Here is a 19,505-nt window from a genome sequence, read left to right as displayed (position 1 = left end):
TAGAATAGTGGGGCCTCAGGTCAGCCTGTGTCTAGTGATTTCAATTCTGCAGTTGGCTGGAATTCCATCTGTCAAGAAGCTTTTGAGTCAGTCATTTGATAGTGGAAGACTTGGCCTACTAGGATTTCCTGCGTATCTGGAAAGAGGAGCACCCCTGGAGATCTGACGTGCTTTGTGAAATTAGGGGTTCGTTTTTGTTATTCACAGTTAGTCTCTGCTGAACCTAATGTATTTCAATGTTTGAGGATTAAAAAAACACATACACATAAAAAAGAATTTCTCTTTTTCATTATGAACTTAAGTAACTTGATCAAGAGAATCTAATCAATATTAAACTATTTACTTCCCTCCAAAGTAATTTCCTCTCTGTCAATGCACAGACATGCATTTTTACTTAGTTATAATTAGTGTGAACATACTTGTTTTTGTTTAAGAAAGGTTTTCTTTACCTTGGCATCCAGATTTGTTTTCATAGGCGAAGAAAACACTGAGAATTAGAAGGAACCTTCACTGGAGAGTTGGGAGGATTATATTGGGTCATACTATCCCAGAGTTAAAGAAACCTTAAAGGACCCCAAATCCCTCCCCGTATCTCTGATGACTGCACTTCTCGACTAATGGACTCACTGGAGTAGCTTTCCCATGCAAGGGCCTCCCCAGATCTTATTCCACAGCACCAAAGGTGGACTCTCCCTTCTAAAGGAAGAATGAAATCCCATCCTCTGGGTCTGCTAGGGTCTACTTGTCTGCCATGGGCCTGCACCCTTGTCCTCTGCTTTACTTCGTGTGGGGTTATCTACATGGTTTCCCATGCAGGAAAAAAGTGGAAAAACCATGCTGCTCTGAGACGGTCCTCCATACCATTCCCCTTAAATGTCTTTTTTTTTTTTAAGTGTAATCGCACACCAATAGTTTCCAATCTATCAAAGCGTAAACTTGCCAGTCTTTTCCTAAGTCAAGGAAGTAGCGAAGTGAGGTTTAATCAAAAGCAGCAACTATTTGTACAGCTGTCCCTGGGTTCATGGCTCGTAAAAGGATTTAGCTTCAAGCTCTGCTGCCTAAGTCCTTCGGGAGTTTCACAAAAAAACTCATTTAGCCTCCTCATCCGGACAGTGCCAAGCCCTTGCTTCGCAAGTTGCTTCAGGAACAGGCAGAGCTGGGCCCTGATGCAACTTCAGCTTCGACAGTCGGGCCTTCTCAGCACATGTGGCTTGGAGCAAAGCGGAGAAGATACCCAAGTCCCCTTCTTTTGTATGGGGGACAGGAGCCTTGAAGGCTACTCCACGAAGCTCCTGAAAATTCCCCTACGGTTGGGAAAGGGAGGGAGGCCGATCAAGCACAGTTTTCGTTTTGTGAGCTTTTCTCTGGCACTTCACACTTTCCGATTCCCGGTGGGTCTTTGACCCGTGCACTCCCATCCCCAGTCCCCAGGGCGTGAACGGTCACCGGTAGGCATCCTTCAGAGGAGATGGGGGCGGGGTATCCCTGCGGATAGATGCATCCACACAGAGCGGCCATGCCAGCGTAAGCCCTGGAGAGGAGGAGGAACCAGCGCTCAGCATTTGGCTGATTTTCAGGTGTAAGGGAAGCAGCACTTCAGGCAGCCTTGATTCCGAACAAGCCTATTCGGACTTGAAGCGAGCGCAGTGGCCAGCGTAGGTCACTGACAGCTGGCGGGGGGCGGGACGGACCGGCCCCACGCGCAGAGAGGCAAGGAGGCGGAGGAGCTGCGGCTTAGGAAGAGTGACCCCGGCGACCCCAAACGCCCCGCCTCCTTCGCTCGCTGCTTCACCTGCCGGCCGAGCGCGCCGAGCCGCGGGCGGAGGCGATGGCTAGCCCCGCGCCCTTAGTGGCCTCCATCAGCCACCAAATGGTGGCTCTGCACACCCTGCAGCTTCTGCAGCAGGAGTGGGGCTGGGGGGATGGTCCGGGCGCCCCCGGGAGCCCACGCGACCTGGACCACGTGTCCGCCGCCGCCCCTGAGCGTCGCTCAGACCCACGGCTGGCCCGTGCCGGGCAGGGGCGTGGGGAGGAAGGCGGGGGCAAGGGGGCCAGGAATGTGGGGTCCGGGGCGCGGGCGAGCTCCCCCGAGGTGGAAGTGGTGCGAGGCGCCGAGGGGGGCGCGGAACTGCTGCCCTTACCCCGGGGTCGCGGGCCCTGCACCCTGGCCCAGATGGCGATGCGCAGCGCGCTGGCCCGCGTGGTGGACTCGACCTCGGAGCTGGTCAGCGTGGAGCAGACGCTGCTGGGCCCCCTCCAGCAGGAGCGGTCCATCCCCATCCACCTGAAGGTGAGTCTGGCCTCCAGCATCCATCCCCCTGCTTAGGTTCCCCCTGGGGCAGGGCAGCGGACCGGGATGCAGACGAGGCTGAGTCGCAGGATCCAAAGTCGAGCTTCCCCCAGAGATTCAGCACCTAGGAGTGGGAATGAGGGAGGTGACATTCCGGGGATTAGGTACTTGGGACAGGGAACTCAGGGCCCACCTGGGGCACACCTGACTGCAGAACGGAGATGCAGAAGGGCTTTGCCAAAACCTTCCTCTGGCCCTTTCCACATGTGAAGCTTCTAGGGACGGAGGACAGCTCCTCCCACCCCTTTCAAACTAAAAGCCGTTTCTCCAAAGCCTTAAATACACGTATTAAGTTCCCTCTGCCTTTTGTATGACGAAATCACCTACATTTATTTGAAGTTCCTTCGCACTTATGAATCGCAGTTGTTTTTGCATAAATCCAATTCCGCACAGAGCTCGGGGGCCTCACAGAGTCAACCTAAATTCTCATAAAGTTGCATGAGAGCGGGCTGGGTCCCGGGTGTTGAAGCAGGAATACTCATGTTAAACTCCTGCTAAGTCACGCAGCCCATATTTGTAGGGCACAGTTTCCTCTTAAGGTACCAAACGGTGTTAGCCGATTTAGCCAGGGAACAGAGCAGCTGCCTCCCAGGCTGAGTGGGTTGGTGGAAATCTGGGGTTCTGGAATCCAGTCTTGGCCTTGCCATTAACCTAATTGGCTTAAGGTCACAAATCTCTCTGAGACCTTCTGGCCTTTCAATTTTGATCTGGAACACTGCTTCATTCATTCCCTGGGGAGTCTAGTGGAAGGAAATGGGGGAGGGGTAATGAAGAAAGAGCATTTCTCAAGACTTGCTATTCTTGCTCTACAAGCCAAAGTTTGGAAAACATTGATATATATTAGGTCGCACTATATACTGTAAAAGATTGCTTTAAAATAAAAAAAAATAAAGCATAGCATTCACCTGAATAAATATTGTTACTCTAAACTAGGGTTTCTCAACCTCCACACTACTGACATTTTTGTCTGGATGATTGCTGTGGGGTTGTCCTATGTACTGTACGATGTTTAGCAGCATCCCTGGCCTCTACCCAGTAGATGCCAGCAGCATACCCTCCCCACCAATTGACAGAACCAAATACTGCTAAATGTGTGTGGTGGGAGGGGAAATAAGGTCGCCTCCAGATGTGAAGCACTGCTTCATTCTGAAAAGTTTAAAAAATGAAGCTGCATTTCACCAGTGCTCTTGACTGTAAGAGGTACCTTTTTTTGTATCGCCAAGAAATTTTTAAAAATCCTGCCAATTAAATTATGATACACATGAAGTGCGCTGTGATACTAGGAACGTATACAGGGCACAGGTAGGTTGGCAAAAGGAGAGACTGAGTGATCAGTTTTACCTTGGGTGATCCTGGAAGGCATCTTGGAGGAGGTAACCTTTAAAAAAAAAAAAAGAATGTTTACTCTCCAGGCATTAAAGGGAAAAAGCATTTCAGAGGAGCTGTGGGATCCAAGGCCAAGAAGCAATGAAAGGGCCTAGGGCTTTGGGGGAACTAAAATTAGTTCAGTATGGCAGAAGGCAAAAAAATGATGCTGGAGAGTTAGGTGGGGTCAGGTGGGAAAAGGCCTGTGGGTCATGCTGAGGACCTGGACTGTCTTGCAGGCAAAAGGCAGCCATTGATATGACTGAAGGAAGGACCCTGATAAATCACAGAGGCAAGGTCAGGTCGGAAGACCATTGTCAGAGGGCCTGACCCAGTTTAGGAGCAATGGCGCCCTCTGCTCTGGACTATAAATCATGCCACTTGAGGTTAATGCAGCTGCCACTTCTACTTGGTAATCCTTTTAACCCTCTCTACTTGACTTTTTGTCCTAAACATTTTCTACTCTCCTCAAACTTTCTTCATCCAAACCTCAACCCTCTCACTCCTTCACTGAGAAAACTGAGGCCATCTGACATAAATATCTTCCATCCTACCTAAAAAAATCTCATTTCCAATCATCTTCTTTCTTGTCTCTAATAAAGAAATACTGTTTGGTTCCCACCCCCTCCGCCTCCCAAATAAATTCTTTCTCTTAAGTGCTGGAGCAAATCTTTCATCTGCCCCTGGACTTTTTCTCTCAGTTCCTTCCTCTCTCTTTGTATTTTCTAGTGCTTCCACTCTGCCAATTCCTCTTAATCCAAAGATCTGCTCAAATCTTCCCTCACCTACCCAGCCCCTTGAGTCTTGGTCCCCTTCTTCTCCATCACGAGCAAATGTGCAGATGTCTGGATGTATTGCTGCCAGTGTTTCTAGAGGCACCCAGAGTCCCCATTAAGAACAGGGATCTCCAAAGGGAGCTCAGCTCGGTGCTCTGTGATGACCTAGGTGGGTGGGATGGGGGGGGAGGGAGGCCCAAGAGGGAGGGGATATATGTATACGTATAGCTGTTTCACTTCATTGTACAGCAGAAACTAACACAACATTGTAAAGCAATTATACTCCCCCCCACCAAAAAAAAAAAAAAAAGAATATAGACAACAACAACGACAACAAAAAAAGAACAGGGATCTCAACATTCTTGCTATTGGAGTCTGCTATTCACCTACAGGGGAGTAATGAGTTTCAGGGCTCCTGAGAACAGCCAGTGCTTTCAGAAGGGAGAGAAGCAGGGAGAGGTTTCTCTGGATGATTTGCCTCCTTGCCAGCATCTTGAAATTTTGCTTGGTTTGCTGTTTGGAGAAAAGGCAGTATCTCCATTAGGTTTGTAAGGTAATGCTTACAAAGCACTTAGACTCAAGGACACAGCAGTCTGTCTCTCCAGAGGGGCTGGTTATACAGACTTGGCATCATCATTACTGGTGTTAATTCAAATGATTTGGACGAGTTTTCCCTATATTTTTAAATTAAGAACATGCAGATTGATTTTATACATGAGAATGGTTTCAGGAGGATTTTGCTAAAGGAAATAATGCTTGCATGTCACTTGGAAGTGTGTGGAAATTTCCCTAACGTCAGGAATGCCTTCCATGGCATTCCTTGCCACAGAGAGGAGGAAGACTCACTTGAACAGCACAGCACAGGACAGCGATCAGGTCCCACGAAGCATTTCAAACCTACTCTGCCACTTCCTGCTGCAGACTCTTGGGCAAGTTATTTAGCCGTCCCGTGCTTCAGTCTCCTCACCTGTAAAGTGGGAACAGTGGTATTTAACGTTATTGAGATAATGCATATAAAGTCTTAGCTACTGGCTGCTCACGGTAAATTGCAATACCTTTGAACTTTATTATTATTATTATTATTGATTGATGCCTCAATCTTCTTCAATAGTCTTATTGACTATTATTATATTTCATTCTTGATATTGATGGATCTGACTCCTGAACTCTGTATTTACTTTTGAGACTGTTGACAAAAACAGAGTTAGGATGACCCAAAGAGACTTCCAGGAAGCCTCCACTTTCCAGAGGTCAGCTTTAGCCCATGGCTGATGACTGACTTAGAGATGTGACCATTGAGTGACTCGCTGATCAAACCACCAGAATTAAGGGAGTGAAATTTTCAGGCCTGAAGGCAGAGAAACCCTCACCATAATAATAACGCATATCTTTACAGTAGTTTACTATTTTCTTAAAGAAGCCAACGCTTGATATTCCTTTTGAGCATTTAGAGGTTATCGAACTCATGCAAAAACAAACAAACAAACATGAAATGAGTCTTTTCATGGTGGTTAAAAATACTTAACAAAACTGAGTCTTGTTAAATTTGGTGGAAAGGATGGGGTTAACCAGCTTGATAAAAATTTATTACGGGAGGAAACTGAGGCTCAGAGGAATTTAGAACTGCTGAAGAGCCTGCAGCTAAGAAGTAGTGGCCCATGATTCAAACATGGTTTTGTCTGACTCTTTCTACCAATCACAGTGCTAGCTCATAGGGGTGTTATGAACATTACACTGAAATAAAGTACATGAGAGTGCACAGTTGTCAGGGCATGGTCATACATGCCATGCACTGCACACCACTTCAGCCGCAATAGTCATTCTGCACACTGAATATCATAGTCAGCTTGGGCTGCCATAACAAAATGCCACAGACTTGGGTGGCTTAAACCACAGACATTTATTTTCTCACTGTTGTGGAGGCTGGGAAGTTCAAGAGCAAATTTGGTTTCTGGGAAGGGCTCTCTTCCTGGCTTGTGGACTGTCACCTTCTCACTGTGTCCTCACGTGGCCTTTCCTCTGTGCCAGAGAGAAAGAGAGATCTTGGATGTCTCTTCCTCTTCTTGTAGGACACCAATCCTATTGGATTAGGGCCCCATCCTTATGATGTAACTTAACTTTAATTACCTCCCTAAAGATCCTATCTCCAAATACAGTCACACTGCAAGTCAGGTTTTCAACACATGAATTTTGGTGGAACACAATTCAGTCCCTAACACTGGGTGATTTGTGTCTCCTCTAATGATGGTCACCTTACATAGTGACAAAAAGCCCCAGGTAAACGTAGGAAATCTTTATCAAACTAGTAATACTGGCAAAGATGCTATAATACTTGCCACCCAAAGGGAGCATAGAAATGTGTGGAGCACCAGAAGGAAGAGAGTCTAGGATTTTAAAAACTTCTAAAAATGACCAACCCAAAGAGATCATTAACTAAGCCAATCATGAAGTCACTCTGGTTGAGTTTTGTCTGTCTTCCTTTGATAGTTAAAAACATTTACGGTTTCCGAGAGTTCTGTTCTGAAGCAAGTTTCATGGAAACAATGGCTGATGCCAGCTTTTAGAGGCAGAAGAACTTTCCTGCCATTGCAGATAAAACTTGCCTGTGAGCTCACCCATTGCAATTAACTAATTCTGGTACCAATAATTCTCTCACGTTCAGTGGTCCACGCTGGTTTTCTCATTCCACAGAGCAAGAGCAGTGCTTGTAAAACTGTTGGCTTTGGCTTCACCGTCATTGCTAAGGCTTTTTGCAAACTGCAAGTGTGGATATTGAGTTACTCAGAGGCAGACATTGACGATGAGTGCTTTTCTTCCCCATTAACATTGGTTAGTGAAGCCAGTTTCTGCAAATTTGGGAATTGTGTCTTTAAAAATTGCTAATATTCTATTGAAGAAATAAATTCTCATGGTTATATTATTAGTAGCCTTAGCCAGGGGATTGCTCTTTGTCTGGGACAAAATTGTGCTTTTATGTCAGGAAAAGGCCAAGTGACAGCTCTAGAAGTAGCTTAGTTATAGCTTTGTTACTCCTTATAAAGTGAATGATATGAAAATCAGGACATAAAAGCTTTCTGAAATGAACATTTAGGGAAAGATATTGCAGGAAGGCCCTAAAACAAACCTACTTATGTTTAATGTCTTGTGGAAATGCTGCCTTGCTTTATTTTACAATTTTGGGGTTTGCCTTGTGAGCATACCTGAATCAAGTGCTTGTAGCCATCACAAAGTGCTTTTCATTAGACTTTTCTGATGAAAATGGTACTGTACCCAAAGCAAATGCATGAGGAACCTTAGTTACTTGTGAGCGTTTACACTGGGTACACCACAAGTAAAAATGTTTAATTTCCTGTGGGCGACAGACTTTTTATGGTGACTGGCAGATACTGTGGTTCTTCACTGGGTGCTTTATTAATACGAAGTTGCATATCTATTTGAGATTGACCTAGAGTTTAGGCAATTGGTGATTGACCTGGGCCCTGTGAATTTGTTGTTCAAAGCCAGATGTCAATGAACAAAATGCAGTTGGGGCAATTTGTAGTATACTGTTCCTGATAGTATGGTTTTCATAACGCCGCTCTAAAATAGAGAAACGACACTCCCATTTTATGTGCACATCTAGCATGGAGGGTTGTGTTGGGTGTAGGGAAGAGATTTGTGCTCCCTCGTAGTTCCCAGCCCTGGGAAACTTTAGTGGAGAGTGGTTTGCTGTCCAGGCCGAAGTTCATTAAGGTCAGACCTCATCACAGAAAGCTGGAGGAAAGCTCTTTCTTCCCTTAATACCCTCTGTAGAGTACGTTAGGCATTCAGGGAGAGTGAGAGGGAAAAATGTGAGAAAAAACACGTTTGTGGAGGCCATTATAAGAGAATATAGCTCAAGAAATGACTGTCTTGTAAAGAACCAACTTATTTTAAAGCCAGGGGTGAAGGGAATATGAATTGATTTATAGTTCCTGTAGGTCTAGAAGTCATTTTGAAGATGATGTGATAGAAAAAAACCCAAAAACCTTCTTTGTGTATTGTTTAAAATTACCTGCATTATAGAGCCTATAAAGTCATATTATATTTTTGACTTTATTATCTATTGGTGTTGGTTTCAGAAAACAAGCTTTGAAACTGACTCCTAATGCTAGATTGTTTTTGCTTTTAAGCCTTTGGTTTTGATGGGAGTGTTTATTTTCAATAAGAAGCTAAAAATGGGCTTAACTTTTCTTCCCTTTTTGGACTTTGCAGGTGCATTTTCAGTTGTTCGAAGATTTCAGAAGTGCACACTCCTAATCAATACAACGCGTCATGCAGAAAAGTACAAGTGGGGTGGATTTTCTAAGAGACCTCCCTTACACTGGGTAGGAGAGAACAGACCGGAGGAAGGGAGAGCTCCAACTGGGAGGTCTCTAATTAGCTAGGAGTTGGCTTTACATGGGGCGTGGAAGGTTCCATGCCTTGAATCCCTTCCAGATAACCACACCCTCTCAACTATGTTGCAGGGAAGAGGGCTGGACCAATGGGACAATCTTCAATTTGGACATGACCATTGCAAATTTGAGCTTTGTAACACTTAGTTAACCTTAAGAAAAATAGCATGAATATAGCCAGAAAACAAACATGAAACAATTCACATACAGACATTTTTGTTTCTCACTCAAAGCTAGTTGGGTGCCTCCCAGCTTGCTTCCATGGTGTCCCTGTTCACCCCATGGTGGCATCTGCAGCTCTGTACTTCTCATTCATTAGTCTGTCCCCAGCACTGGATGGCGAGCTCTGCTCTCTCTGTCATCCTGGCATCTGGCCCAGTTTCTGATTTGGGGTGTCTCTGATGAATACTTGAGTTTTGAGAGAGAGGTTAATTCCAGCTCTGCCACTTACTTGCTGTGCGATTTAGGGATGTCATTTAATCTCTCCAAGCAGCATTTCTTTTCATCTCTCATTCATGGACTGTTGTGAGGACTGAGTGAAATAAGGTGTATTAGGAGCCTTGCTTGGAGCCTGGTGCCTAGTAGGTGCTCAGGCTCATAGGCCTGACCAGTGTTCTGGTTTGCCATGTTCCTCCCACGCTCAGAAATTCCAGGGACTTGACAGTCAAGGCTGTCTGCACTAGCTTATCCTGATAGGCAACACAAAGCTCTGTTTTTCTCAGACTGGACTCCTGCCAGTCCTAGCCCCTGCTTGGCTCCAAGCCTTTGCTGGTATCATTCATTCTCATTGTGGGGCCATCTCTTTTCCCTATGAGTTAAATACTGCTTTCTCCAACACCACCTCTCTTATTATAGTGTCTATACAGTCCTTCTCACCTGCCACTTTGCTGATGCCTCATCCAAATCTCCATTCCCTTCTACAAAGGCTGGCAATAACCTGATGGTCTCAACCGCTTTTTAAAAAAATTGTATTAAAAAAATACAAAACAAAATTTACCATTTTAAGGGTAGTGTTAAGTACTTCACATTTTTGTGCAAACAATCTCCATAACATTTTCATCTTGCAAATCTGGAAACCCTATACCCATTAAACAAAAAGTCCCCATGTCCCCCCTCCCTCCAGCCCCTGGAAACCACCATTCTACTTTTAATTTCTATGAGTTTGACTACTCTAGGTACCACATGTAAGATGAATCATACAGTATTTGTCCCTTTGTGACAGGCCTATTTCATTTAGCATGATGTCCTCAAGGTTCATCCATGTTGTAGCATGTGTTAGAATTTTCTTTCTTTTTAAGGCTCAGTAGTATTCCATTGCATATATAGACCACATTTTGTTGATCTATTCATGTGTCCATGGATACTTGAGCTGCTTCCACCTCTTGGCTGTTGTGAATAATGCTGCTATGAACATGGGTGTGCAAATAACATTTTGAGATCCTGCTTTCAATTTTTTTGGATATGTACCCAGAAGTGGAATTGTTGGATCCTACGGCAATTCTAGTTTTAATTTTTCTGAGGAAACTCCATACCGTTTTCCAAAGTGTCTGCAGCATTTTTACATTGCCAGCAGCAGTGCACAAGGGTTCCAATTTCTCCACATCCTCACCCACACTTGTTATTTTCAGTTTTTTTGATGGTAGACATTCTGTTGCATCTGAGGTGAACTTGGCTACTCTTTCTGAGCCTTAATCTTATTCTGTGTCACATCTCCACTGAAGGGTTTTAATAGGTTTTATCTCACCAATTAGATTCCAAGTTTCTGTAGAGAATATTTTTCTTTTCTCTTCTACACTTCCTTCCTCTCCTCTTCTTACTGACCTCCCATTTAGTGGAGTACTTTATTCATAACTTTAGATTGACGGCATGCTTTATAAATACAAAGAGCTTTCATATTCATGAGCTAATTGGACTTCTCATGGTAGCTATTATTTTTCCCATTTTACAGATGAGAAAACTGAATATTCCATAGATAAAATGACTTGTCCACGGATGGCTTACCTAAAGGATAGAACCAGGGCTCTAATAGCTATTCCGGTGCTTATGAAGGATTGAGCTTTCATTCCCAGGGGCCTTTGAAGCTGCCCGGAGTGCTGCACTTCCTAACTGACATCTATAAAGTCCCTTTTGCCATGTAATGTAACATACTCACAGGTCTGGGAAGAGACCACAATTCTGCCTACCACAGGGCAGATTTCAGCTAAAAATTAGGAAGAAATGTTCTAAAAGCTAGAGCCATCTCTTCTAATGGGTTGCCTCCTAAGCACATGAGTTTCTCCAGTGTAGCCAAGCAAATTCTGGACAAGTGCACATCAGGTATGCTATTGAAAGGATTCACCCACAGAACGAGCTCTGTTTGAACTCTGTGCAATGCTTAGATTGTGAGTCTATAAATGTCTGTTCTTCCACAGGATTGGGCTTTTGTGTTTTTTCCATAGCCCTCATCACATTTCACTGGACATTTGGAGATATGCTGTATGTGTCTCATTTCTCCTACTAAGTTATAAGTTCTTTAGAGATCAGGTACCATGTCTTATTGTCTTTTATCTAGTGTAGTAATAAGTCATGTAGTGGAGACTAGATACATGTTTGAAATAAATTTAACTGATTTATTAACGGAGGCAAATAGGCCGAGGCCATTACCCCAGTAGATTAGTTGAGTCACGAGACATTATCTCAACACACTTTATTTATTTATTTATTTTTTAAAGTCTGTATTGAATTTGTTACAATATTGCTTCTTTTTTTTTATGTTTTGGTTTTTTGGCCATGAGGCATGTGGGATCTTAGCTCCCCAACCAGGGATGGAACCCGTACCCCGGGCATTGGAAGGCGAAGTCTTAACCACTGGAGCGCCAGGGAAGTCCCTCAACTCACTTTAAAATGTAAATGCTGGCCATCGATTTGGACCCCTATAGCAATCAATACATTTCGTGTCCAAAAGTCTGAGATTACACAAGGCTTTAGAAGTTCCAAAACCTGCTTTTAGATTGCTCAGCCACCATCATGTTCTAATTCTGGCAAAGCGCTCAAAGCACAGTGTAAGATATTACATCATTTTTGGAAGCATCTGGGACTTGCTAAATAAAAACTGCTGGGAGGATATACTCTGTCATTGAGTGGAAAGCACCATAAGTGAAATCATCACCAATATTGATCATGTGAGTTTCCACCGAAAATCCATGAGCCATTTAATATGCTGTTGCCTTAAGGCTGTCACTGGTGGCTCCTACCTTCTGCAGTAGAAGCTGGGTTGGAAGCCATGATTACTGGATCCATAGTTGGCTTTCAGACCTTCCAGAAAGGAAGAGAAGTGACCACCTGTTTTATTTTTCCCTTCCTTGGCTTAAGAGTCCCATGGAAAGCCTATTCCTATTAATTTGTTTTCTTTGACTGTTAATATATTTGAGAAAGGATTAAATGGAAATACCGTACTAAAATAGTAAAATAAAGAGACTTTGCAAAGCTCGCCAGAGATCTGAAGTTTACCCAGGGCCTCAGGGACCAGTACAGCCCAGCAGTGGAATTTTATTGTATGTATAATTTCCCCCAAAGATGCCTTCTTTGCTTCTTTACAGTAAATGTGAAATTGACTTCAGATTTTAGGCCCACAAGTATATTTTTAAAGGCATTTTAATCTTCTTTGGGTGATGAATGCCTTTGCAGACTGGCTAATAGGCACACGTCAGCACACATTTCAGTGGTTCCTTCTATTTTAAATTTCCTTTTGCATGTTGTCTTTGATCCTTCCACTTTGTACTTAGAGTTGGATTACTTCTATAAAGCAAGTGGACAATTTCCCTTGATGTGGATCTTGGGAAAGTAGTCCAGAGTCATTTTTTCCCCCTACTTTCTCATTCCCAAGCAATGTGCTGCAGCAATATAGGTGACCCCATAAACTGTGGGACAGATTATCTAAGTAGCCCCTTGATACCTTCTGAACAGACATGAGCAATAGTCAAAGGCAGGGAAGCAAGAATGCTTTAAAGAGAAAAAAAAACAGGAAGGGTGGTAGCCTGTGAATACTCGAATAAGGGGACTATGCTGTGTTAGCCCACACGGAGTCCTGCTGCTGTTGTTTTGCTGAATTGAATGAATGGATGTCTGTTTTGTTTCTTGGAGGATGTTTTCTAATAAATATTTTGCCAGAAACCCAGGTCCGTCTTCTTACCCAAATGAGAGAGTTTTTATTAGGGAAAAGAATAGCTTCTCTTTCTACACAGAATTAGGAAGAAAACTAGTTCCTCAGCAAACTTTGGTTCAACTTTTAGTTCTTTTTTTTTGGATTATCTATTTTTCTTAAGTTTTTGAGTTGAATTTTTAGCTCAGGGATTTTCAGTGTTTAAGTGGTTTTTCTTTACTTATATAAGAATTTAAGTCTATGCTTTCCTCACTGGAGCTACAGCCCACAAATTGTGATATAGTAGTTCCATAATTGTTCAGTATAGAGCATTTTAAAATTTCAATTATTTTTTCCACTGACTTATGAATTATTTAGAAGTGGATTAAGTCATACATGTTTTGGGAAGGTTATATACCGTACTGATTTCTCATTTATTTGCTTTGTGATTTGATTGATATACACTTTGATATTAGTTGAGATTTGTGGCATTATCATAAAGTCATCTTTCATAAGTAATACATAGACGTTTGAGAATAATGTATATTTGCTTATCTCCATTAGACCAAGCTTATGATTAGAAAAGATTTTCAATCCTTTCTCTCTAGGCTGAATGTCCTGTTGTTTGATCAGTTTCTGAGAAAGATGGGTTAAAATCAGTCTTTATGTCTGGGGATTGAAAGTAAATTGAGATTATCATATTAGACACACACAAGTACAAAACTGTCATATCTTCTTGGGGAATAATAGTTCCTTTTATTAAATGCAGTTTATTTTATCCCTAATAATGATTTTTCTGGATTTATTTTGACTTCTCTTTGCTTGATGTATATTTAGTATATTTACATTTACTTTCAACCTTTAGGTGTTTTTAGTTTTAAACGTGTTGCTCGTAAGCAGCGTATAGATAGATTTTGAAAATCCAACCTGGCAACCACTGCATTTCACAAGGTGATTTATTTGGTGCTTTCTATTCACCTGCTTTATGTTTGTATTTTTATTTCTCCATTTTTACCTTCTATCAGTAGAATCAAAAAGGTTTTTATATACCTTTTCCCTCTGCTGATTTTGAAATTTTATTATTTCTATACCTTTTTTTTTTTTCAAATCTGTACACCAAGGAAGGTTTCCCATGGATAGAATCTCCCACGCTGTCACCTTCGGATATTCTCGCGGTCCGCTGCAGCGAGTGCGGTCTCCCGAGGGTTGCAGGAAAGGGGCATCGAAGCCTGCAGAGCTTTGCTAGGTCCGGGAAGGTGCAGCCGAGCACTTGTGCTCCATCCTGCTCGGCGCCGCCTCCCGGGCCTCCTATTCCTCTACTTTTAACGATGATCCTTACATTTCTCACATATATACTTAACAAGCCTGAAATTTATCAGTTTTGCCACTTTTGTCTTCAATAATACAATGCCTTAGAATGCCATTGCATCCTACATGTTACTGCTACTCGGCATTTTAGAACCATCTTGCTTTTTTTTTTTTTTTTTTTGCGGTACGCGGGCCTCTCACTGTTGTGGCCTCTCCCGTCGCGGAGCACAGGCTCCGGACGCGCAGGCTCAGCGGCCATGGATCACAGGCCCAGCCGCTCCGCGGCATGTGGGATCTTCCAGGACCGGAGCACGAACCCGTGTCCCCTGCATCGGCAGGCGGACTCCCAACCACTGCGCCACCAGGGAAGCCGTACCATCTTGCTTTTTAAAACTCCAAGTTAGTTATAATTTTTGTTTTGATTAATGAAATCTTCAGATTTACACTGTTTTTAAGTTTCTTTGTTCACTGTTGCTTCTTACATCCTTTCTTTCTGAGTTGAATCTCGTCTTTATGAATTATATCTTTAAGAAGATCTGACAGTGAGAGTCTATTTGTGGTGAGTCCTTTTGTGCTTTTAAATAAAAGTATATTTACTTGGCCCTGATGTTTAAATGGTAGTTTAGTGGGACTAAAAAAAGAAAATCTTGGTTGACAGTTACTTGAGGATATTATTCTATTCTATCTTCAATTGTTATTGCTTAGAAGTTGGCTGTCTGGTCATCCAGACTGAACTCTTTTTCTTTTCTGGTTGCTTTTAAGAGCAGTTTTACCTTAATGAGCTTAGATTGGGATTTCGTTTAACTTTTTCTGCTCAAAGCTTGTTTTGTTTCCTGAATCTAAGGATCAATTTGGGATCATTTGAATCAATCTGGGATAATTTTTATCCAGTATTCTCTTTGACTACTGCTTCTCCCCCATTCTTTTTCTTGTCTCTCCTGGAAATGTATCTGTTGTACCTTGTCATTCTGTCAATCCATGTCACGTAACTTCTCATTCATATTTCCCATGACTTTATTTTGCATTCTGGGTAATTTTCTCAAATTTATCATCCAGTTTACTAATCTTCACTTCATATGTATTTATTCAGGTGTTTAACATTGAGTTTTTAATGTGTCATGATAGTTGTCATTTCTAGAAGTGGTACTGAGTTCTTTTTCAAGCCTGTTTTTTCTTAGGACACTTTATTTCTGATTTCTTCTTTTATATCTTTAATCATTATAAATATATTTTATAGTTTATATATGAAATTCTTGGAGTTCAATCCTGCCCTACATTGCATCTACTATATCATGGTGGATTGTACTGAAAATTTCATATTCTGAGTTTGTCTTCGACAGAGCTTTATGGGACTACTACTGAGGGGCATGGGTTGTGAACATGTTTCTGTGGAATAGGCTTTTGTTTGCTTTTGCCATGTGTCCATGGATATCTCAGACCAGTTCCAATTTTTAAATTAATGTCTTGGCATGAGTGTTCCAAGAACATGTATATGGTACAGAGGACAACTACAAACTTGAACTACTGTGTAGTATAGGTCCACAGTTACAAATTCATAGGGTCAACTTTACCTTCCACACCAAACCCAGCTCAAGAGAGACCAACTTTCTTTTCTTGATAGGTATTGGCAGGCAGCTAAAGCAATCTACTTTTCTTTTATACCTGGTTCTTGGGGATTTCCATTACTTTCTTGCAAGCTCAGAAAGGATGTTTGTTCTGCATTATTTAGAATATAGTAGCAAGGCATTATGGGGAAACTACATGTGCCATGTGCCAGAACCAGAAGTCTGGGGGGAGTCAGTTATTTGTAAATTATTTGTACATTTGAATCTTGAAGGATGGGGGGTTAGGGGTGCCAACCCCCCAAGCAGTCAAAAATCTGCATATAATTTTACAGTTGGCCCTCCATCTCCATGCTTCCAAATCCACGGATTCAACCAACTGTGGATAGTGTAGTACTGTAGTACATATTTATTGGAAAAAATCTGCATAGAAGTGGACCTGTGCAGTTCAAACTTGTGTTGTCTGAATCAACTGTATTTAAAATAAAACATATAGTCAACATTATCTCTGATATGGAATAATTTCAGAGTACCATTTATATGTAATGGATTTTAGAATGTGAATATTTGAGGATTAAAAAAATCTATTTAATTAGCTCATTCTTTAAAACTACCAATGAACTATTTCTAAATCTGCACTGGACATTTCTTGGGACCATGTTCATTAAATACCAAATCCTGTATTGGAATCTTGAAGACAGTGATTATGGAATAATAAGAAGGAAGTCTATTTGTATATTCGTCAAAGCTCTTTTAGGAACAAATAAGAGAAACTCAACTCCAAGTGGCTTAAGTAAAAAGAAATATTTATTGATTCAGATAGCTAAAAAATCCTGGGATTTATTGTTCAAGTACAGCTAGATTGACATGCTCAGAAAATGTAATTGGAATCAGTCTCCTTTAATCTCTTGTTTCTACTTTTTTTTCTGTGTTGGCCTCACTTTCATTTGAATTCTCTCCTTATGGTGGCAAGATGTTTTCCAACAGCTCCAGTGGAACAGAACTTCTCTTTCCCGGTCTAACAAATATCCTGGGACTGTGGCTTATTGGCCTGCCTTAGGTAATCTGTCCATCCTTGGCCAGTCCAAGTGGCTGAGGGATGATGTGCTCTGATTGACCTGGTCCCTGGAGCTGTGGAGTGGAGTCGGCTTTGGTCAAACTACATAGGCTGAGAATGGAGAAGAGTAGTTCTCTGAGAGAAAAATCGAGGTTCTGTCATCAGAAGACTGGACTGGAAACTGGGTACACAAAACACAACAACTGTCTTCCATAACCTGTCTAATTGCTTGTTTGTGTTTGGTCTTCATTTCAGGACAGTGTTGAGTTTAGAAACATCTGCAGTCATTTGGCTCTCCAGATTGAAGGACAGCAGTTTGACAGAGATTTGAGTGCTGCTCACCAGTGTTTGAAGATGATAGTCAAGAAGCTGATTCAGTCTCTTGCTAATCTTCCTTCGGATGCCCACATCGTAGCCTGTGCTTCCTTGAGACAGATCTTACAGAATCTCCCAGACATATGAGTGTTCAAGACACTGGAATTAAAACCACAGCGAGCACTGCTAAGAGAACTGGCTACCTTAAATTCCTAAGTGGATCAGCAGACAATGGATGTTTTTACTCCCAGGAAGGAAAGACTTGGTAGCATATATAGCAGTCTGACCAGTGGCATCTGTAACCCTTGGGAATTACAGCATGTTGATGAAAAATTCTTAAAGCAGTAGTTCACATTTTTAAGTGTCTTGACATATTTGCTGACTTTTTGATTGAAATATATTCCACTTTGTGGAACTGACTGGATTACATGTGTATATACATTTATGAATATATATTAAGTATTAATTTTAATTGAATGACACCTTAATCTACATTCATATTAATGTAGGCCTATGAGGTTTAATATGGCTATTGGATGATTAGAGCTCCATGGTTTTTCCAATTATTTTGAATAAATGGGATATTTGGTAATTGATATGTTCTACTTACTGAGCACTTCATTTTGCGTTATGAGAATGATCTCTGGATGTTGTAGGACCACACCACATGTGTCAGTAATTATCAGTTCCAATATTGGCATTAATAACTTGCTGTTGGGCAGCGAAGAGCTGCTTCTAAACCTTGTGCTTTCATCTACTGATTTGTAAATTAATGGTAATGAGCTCTGAAGTACCAAGGCTATATGATATGTAAGTACAAAGTACAGTATTATTAAAGTCTCACGTGAAAACATCTAGTTTCTCATACTCTTTCTAAATATTCCCACTGAAGTAGGAAATTCTTGGAAAAGAAAGGACAAAGTGGATATACTGGCAGATTTCCCTAAATATTTAGAGTTAGGAAAAGAGAGAGTGACTTTTTTTGCAACAAAAATCTACACATGCTTAGGAAAAACTAAATTTCCTGTTGTTTAATGGTGACCGTGTTGAGAACCAAAGTAAATTGAAGTGCTGCTTTTCCCTTAAAGTTTTAATAGAAATGGCATCAGATTTAGAAAAAAAAGAGTATAATGTAGCTTGTTTTCTGAAGGAATTATAAACTGGGTCTGTATGGTAAGAGTATACCTACTGTTAAAACAATTAAGTGATAAGAATAATCAAAGCCTTTTTAATCTCACATATTCTAATCCTAGTTGGTTTCACATATTTTCTTCCACAATCTTAAGATAAGTATATTGCTTCTTTTTAGATGTTACTGACCATTTCCGTAGAAGAGAAATAAATTTATGAGACTGAATTTTACATGAAAGATGAGAGGTGTGTATTTATGCATGTGCATGTGTGTATAGGGGAAAGGATGGGCCGGAAGGGAAGGGCATTCATTTCTTGGGAACAATCTTTAGCACATTGTTCTTGCACTCCTAGGAAACACTGTATTCTGGGGGTACCACTGTATTTTATGGTGCTGTCTTTCCCCACGGAAATTATTCCAAGACTCTTCTCTAAAGACATAGCATTATTATAGGATGCCTTCCCATTGTAATCAATATCCCTATCAATAAATATTAATTTTATGGGTTTTTTATAACTCCTATTCCAAGAAATATTGAAGATTTTTGCTTTCCTGTCTGTACTTGTGCTTTTTCCTCACTTTGCAGTGTGTTTCCCACAGACCAGTTGAAACCCCATTCATCCTTCAAGGCCTGATTTATTCACCATTTCTTTCATGAGCCCTCCTGGATCATCCCAGTAGGATGTGGGCTCTTCCTCCTCTGAACTCACATAAAAACACACTTTGTGCTACTGCACAGGCATTTATCACACACCATCTTATAGCATGGCTATTGCTATACCTGCCATCAAGATCAGCTTGCCTGAGGGCAAGGATTATTCTAGACATCTTTGTCTATTGCATAGCAGCTATAATTCTAAAAGTTCTTTGACTCTGCTAGAACTTCCATGGCCCCTACCACTTTTTCACACACACACACACCCATTTTTACTTCTGTGGCTTATGTTCTTTGCTCAGTCTGTATAATCATTTGGTTGTACATGCTGCTCTCTTCTTTTCTCCCCTTTGGTTGAGTGCTGCTGGCAAAACTCCATTCCTGGTCAAGACCAACTCTCCTCCTACTCCCATGTCTGCTCGTGAGTTCTGAATATGGCTTAGGAACAAC

The 19,505-nt window shown here is 41.8% G+C and overlaps 1 protein-coding gene across 1 annotated transcript; it reads left to right on the top strand.

The window, feature by feature from the left end:
• Window positions 1-1,556: 1,556 nt before the first annotated feature.
• Window positions 1,557-19,322, top strand: DLEU7 (deleted in lymphocytic leukemia 7). Its single transcript, XM_022574424.3, has 2 exons — window positions 1,557-2,290; window positions 17,209-19,322. The coding sequence occupies exons 1-2, from the start codon at window positions 1,829-1,831 to the stop codon at window positions 17,413-17,415; spliced, it is 669 nt and encodes a 222-aa protein (XP_022430132.1). The 5' UTR covers window positions 1,557-1,828; the 3' UTR covers window positions 17,416-19,322.
• Window positions 19,323-19,505: the final 183 nt, after the last annotated feature.

The sequence above is a fragment of the Delphinapterus leucas genome, chromosome 18, assembly GCF_059928025.1.
Source record: "Delphinapterus leucas isolate spDelLeu-1000000601 "Yukka" chromosome 18, BTC_Dleu_Yukka2, whole genome shotgun sequence".
In the NCBI taxonomy this organism is placed as follows: Eukaryota; Metazoa; Chordata; class Mammalia; order Artiodactyla; family Monodontidae; genus Delphinapterus; species Delphinapterus leucas.
The sequence above is the reverse complement of the archived record's forward strand: the minus strand, read 5'-3'. Positions and strand labels throughout refer to the sequence as shown.

Excerpts from the sequence above, each read along its gene's own strand:
- DLEU7 (XM_022574424.3), top strand. The coding sequence starts at position 1,829 with ATGGCTAGCCCCGCGCCCTTAGTGGCCTCCATCAGCCACCAAATGGTG. Across the intron at positions 2,291-17,208 it reads CCATCCCCATCCACCTGAAG|GACAGTGTTGAGTTTAGAAA; the intron begins GTGAGTCTGGCC and ends TCTTCATTTCAG.